This window comes from Erigeron canadensis, chromosome 7, assembly GCF_010389155.1.
Source record: "Erigeron canadensis isolate Cc75 chromosome 7, C_canadensis_v1, whole genome shotgun sequence".
Classification (NCBI taxonomy): Eukaryota; Viridiplantae; Streptophyta; class Magnoliopsida; order Asterales; family Asteraceae; genus Erigeron; species Erigeron canadensis.
The window spans coordinates 29,093,468-29,097,199 of NC_057767.1; the positions used below are offsets into that span (position 1 = coordinate 29,093,468).

General features: G+C 37.0%; 1 protein-coding gene across 1 annotated transcript; it reads left to right on the forward strand.

The window, feature by feature from the left end:
* Positions 1-483: 483 nt before the first annotated feature.
* LOC122609536 (heat shock cognate 70 kDa protein 2) lies at positions 484-3,732 on the forward strand. Its single transcript, XM_043782572.1, has 2 exons — positions 484-794; positions 1,833-3,732. Exons 1-2 carry the CDS (start codon positions 581-583, stop codon positions 3,557-3,559), a joined length of 1,941 nt encoding a protein of 646 aa, XP_043638507.1. The 5' UTR covers positions 484-580; the 3' UTR covers positions 3,560-3,732.

The window sequence follows — 3,732 nt, forward strand, 5'->3', positions numbered from 1 at the left end:
TCGCGAGCAGACTTGACTTGTTTACATTCCTATCATGTCAGTCCTACGGTGAATAATCATATTATTAGAATTGTCACTATTTTAGTTTTTCAGAATTGTCACTATCTTAGTTTTTAATTTGAATAAATGAAATTATAAAAACTCAAATTAATTTTCTCTTCCATAAAAAATAAAAAACTCAAAATAAATGAAAATATAAATTAAATTAGAAGGAAAAGAAGAAAACCAACTAAATGAAGGAAAAGACGAGGGCGGCGGGCGAGTAAAAGAGGCTCCCATAAATTAGGTCTAAACTCTAAAACCACAAAAAGAACAGAATACATCTTGACCAAAATCGACGACTTTGAAACAAAACAAATCCTGACCGTCTAATCTGAAACCCAAAAACCAATCTGAACGGTTAAAGAACATTCTAGAACTCAAAAAACCTTCAAAAAACCTCAATATATACCACACACTATTTTCCATCTCAAATCCTCTCATATATCATTCTCTCTCTCAAACCCTAATAAAAATTTCACATTATTTTCTTCCGAGAGAGAGAAAATTTATTTTTATTTTAATTAATTAAAACAAAAGAATGGCCGGCAAAGGTGAAGGACCAGCGATCGGGATAGATTTAGGAACGACATATTCATGTGTCGGTGTCTGGCAACACGACCGTGTTGAGATTATTGCTAATGATCAAGGAAACAGAACGACGCCGTCTTATGTTGCCTTTACTGATTCTGAAAGGTTGATTGGTGATGCTGCCAAGAATCAAGTTGCCATGAACCCCACCAACACTGTTTTTGGTTAGTCCCTTTTTTTTAATAAATATAAATATATATGTATATATAGATCTGTTTAATTAATTATGATATTTTTAAATATATAGATATAGATCTGGATTTTATATGTATACTGTTATAATGTAAGTAGATCTGATATATTTGTATAATGATTTAGTATGATTATGTTTTAGATCTATAATATGTTTAGGTTTGTATGTATGTTACTATTCTTTAGACATTATTAGATCTGAATCATGGAAATTAATGTAAGATTTGTAGCATTTAAAGTTTTGTACTTTTTGCTGTTTATTGAATAAAACTTCACATTTGTATATATAAAGTCATAAACATTTATGTTCAAGGTAGCTTAGTATGAAAGCTTTTAGTTTATGTATATTTAGCTTAGTTTGTTATAAGCTCAAAGAATTAAGTTTTTAAATATATACAAATAAGTCAAAAGCTAGGCCAATCACCCACATAAATTGTTTACTTCTAAAGTTAGAATTGTTTTTTGAGCTTATTGAAGTATAAATAACCTAAATATGTTTAATTAACTAGCTACTTGGGCTCATTCAGTGTCTAGATTTATGAAAACCAATTTGAGCACCTTTTAAAATTAAAGTAGTTAATTTCACACTTTTTTGTTTAGTGTTTTATGGATTGGTTATTAGTTGTTTAATAACTTGTAACTGTTGATTGGATCTTTTGGAGTTATGTAGTCAAATTTTATGTTTATTCTTGTTATATTAAAAATTGAAGTTTTTAAATAGTTTTTTAACACTTTTCCTAACAAAAAATTAAATTTAAGCGTGAATTTTAAATTGAATTATTATTCTTGTATTTAGGTTTTAAGGATTTGGTTATTTAGTGTATTAATATGTCAAATGACTTGTATGTGATATTGTGATTGCTCTCATTCTGCCATGTTTTGGTTTCTTTTTTTTGTTGTTGGTTTCTCTTGTCTGTATATAATTGTTTGTTTAAGTAGTTTATTTATGTTGATCTATGTCGTTTTTGTGTATTTGAAGCTTGCTATAACGTTGTTGATTTATGTAACAGATGCAAAGCGTCTCATCGGCAGAAGGTATTCTGATGCCTCTGTCCAAAGTGACATCAAGCTATGGCCGTTCAAGGTCACCTCCGGCCCAGCTGAGAAGCCCATGATTGCTGTCAACTACAAGGGTGAGGAGAAGACCTTTGCCGCTGAGGAGATTTCCTCTATGGTTCTTATCAAGATGAAGGAAATTGCCGAAGCTTTCCTTGGTACAACTGTGAAGAACGCTGTTGTTACAGTTCCTGCTTACTTCAATGACTCACAGCGTCAAGCTACAAAGGATGCCGGTGTCATCTCTGGTCTTAATGTTATGCGTATCATTAATGAGCCAACTGCTGCTGCCATTGCTTATGGTCTTGACAAGAAGGCAACAAGCGTCGGTGAGAAGAATGTTCTTATCTTTGATCTTGGTGGTGGTACCTTTGATGTCTCTCTTTTGACCATTGAAGAGGGTATTTTTGAGGTTAAAGCCACAGCCGGAGACACCCATCTTGGTGGTGAAGATTTTGATAACAGAATGGTGAACCACTTTGTTCAAGAATTCAAGAGAAAGCACAAGAAGGATATTACTGGAAACCCAAGAGCTCTTAGGAGGTTGAGAACATCTTGTGAAAGAGCAAAGAGAACTCTCTCATCCACTGCCCAAACCACCATTGAAATCGACTCGCTATATGAAGGTGTTGACTTTTACTCAACCATCACCCGTGCTAGATTTGAGGAGCTTAACATGGATTTGTTCAGAAAGTGTATGGAGCCCGTTGAGAAGTGTTTAAGAGATGCTAAGATGGACAAGAGCTCTATTGATGATGTTGTCCTTGTCGGTGGTTCCACCAGAATTCCCAAAGTTCAACAGCTACTTCAAGACTTCTTCAACGGAAAGGAGCTTTGCAAGAGCATCAACCCTGATGAGGCCGTTGCCTATGGTGCCGCTGTCCAAGCTGCTATCTTGAGCGGTGAGGGCAACGAGAAGGTCCAAGACTTGCTTCTTTTGGATGTTACTCCTCTATCTCTTGGTCTTGAAACCGCTGGAGGTGTCATGACTGTTCTCATTCCAAGAAACACCACCATCCCAACCAAGAAGGAACAGGTGTTCTCTACTTACTCTGACAACCAGCCCGGTGTGTTGATCCAAGTGTATGAAGGTGAAAGGACCAGAACCAGGGATAACAACTTGTTGGGCAAGTTTGAGCTTTCTGGAATTCCCCCAGCTCCTCGTGGTGTTCCTCAGATTACTGTCTGCTTTGACATTGATGCCAATGGTATCCTTAATGTCTCAGCTGAAGACAAGACCACCGGACAGAAGAACAAGATCACCATCACTAACGACAAGGGTAGACTCTCAAAGGAAGAGATCGAGAAGATGGTTCAAGAAGCTGAGAAGTACAAGTCCGAGGATGAGGAGCACAAGAAGAAGGTTGAGGCCAAGAACGCTTTGGAGAACTATGCATACAACATGAGGAACACAGTGAAGGATGAGAAGATTGGTGAGAAGTTGAGCCCTGGTGACAAGAAGAAGATCGAGGACGCCATTGATGAGGCCATTGCATGGTTGGACAGCAACCAGCTTGCTGAGGCCGATGAGTTTGAAGACAAGATGAAGGAACTCGAGAATGTTTGCAACCCAATCATTGCCAAGATGTACCAAGGAGGAGCTGGTGGTGATGCCGGTATGGATGATGAGCCTGCACCATCAGGTGGCGGTGCTGGTCCCAAGATTGAGGAGGTCGACTAAGTGTGTGGTCGACATTTTATCTCTATTCAGTTTTTGTTAGTTTGTTATAGCACCGCATGTTCAGGGTGCTTGTGATACAATATTATGTTTTTAATACCTCTGTTTTGTTGGGGGTGATTTTGTTAGGCTTTTATGCCTTTTGGATATTTCTATGGATCACTTATTTTCAAGCA

Excerpts from the sequence above, each read along its gene's own strand:
- LOC122609536 (XM_043782572.1), top strand. The coding sequence starts at position 581 with ATGGCCGGCAAAGGTGAAGGACCAGCGATCGGGATAGATTTAGGAACG. Across the intron at positions 795-1,832 it reads CCCCACCAACACTGTTTTTG|ATGCAAAGCGTCTCATCGGC; the intron begins GTTAGTCCCTTT and ends TTTATGTAACAG.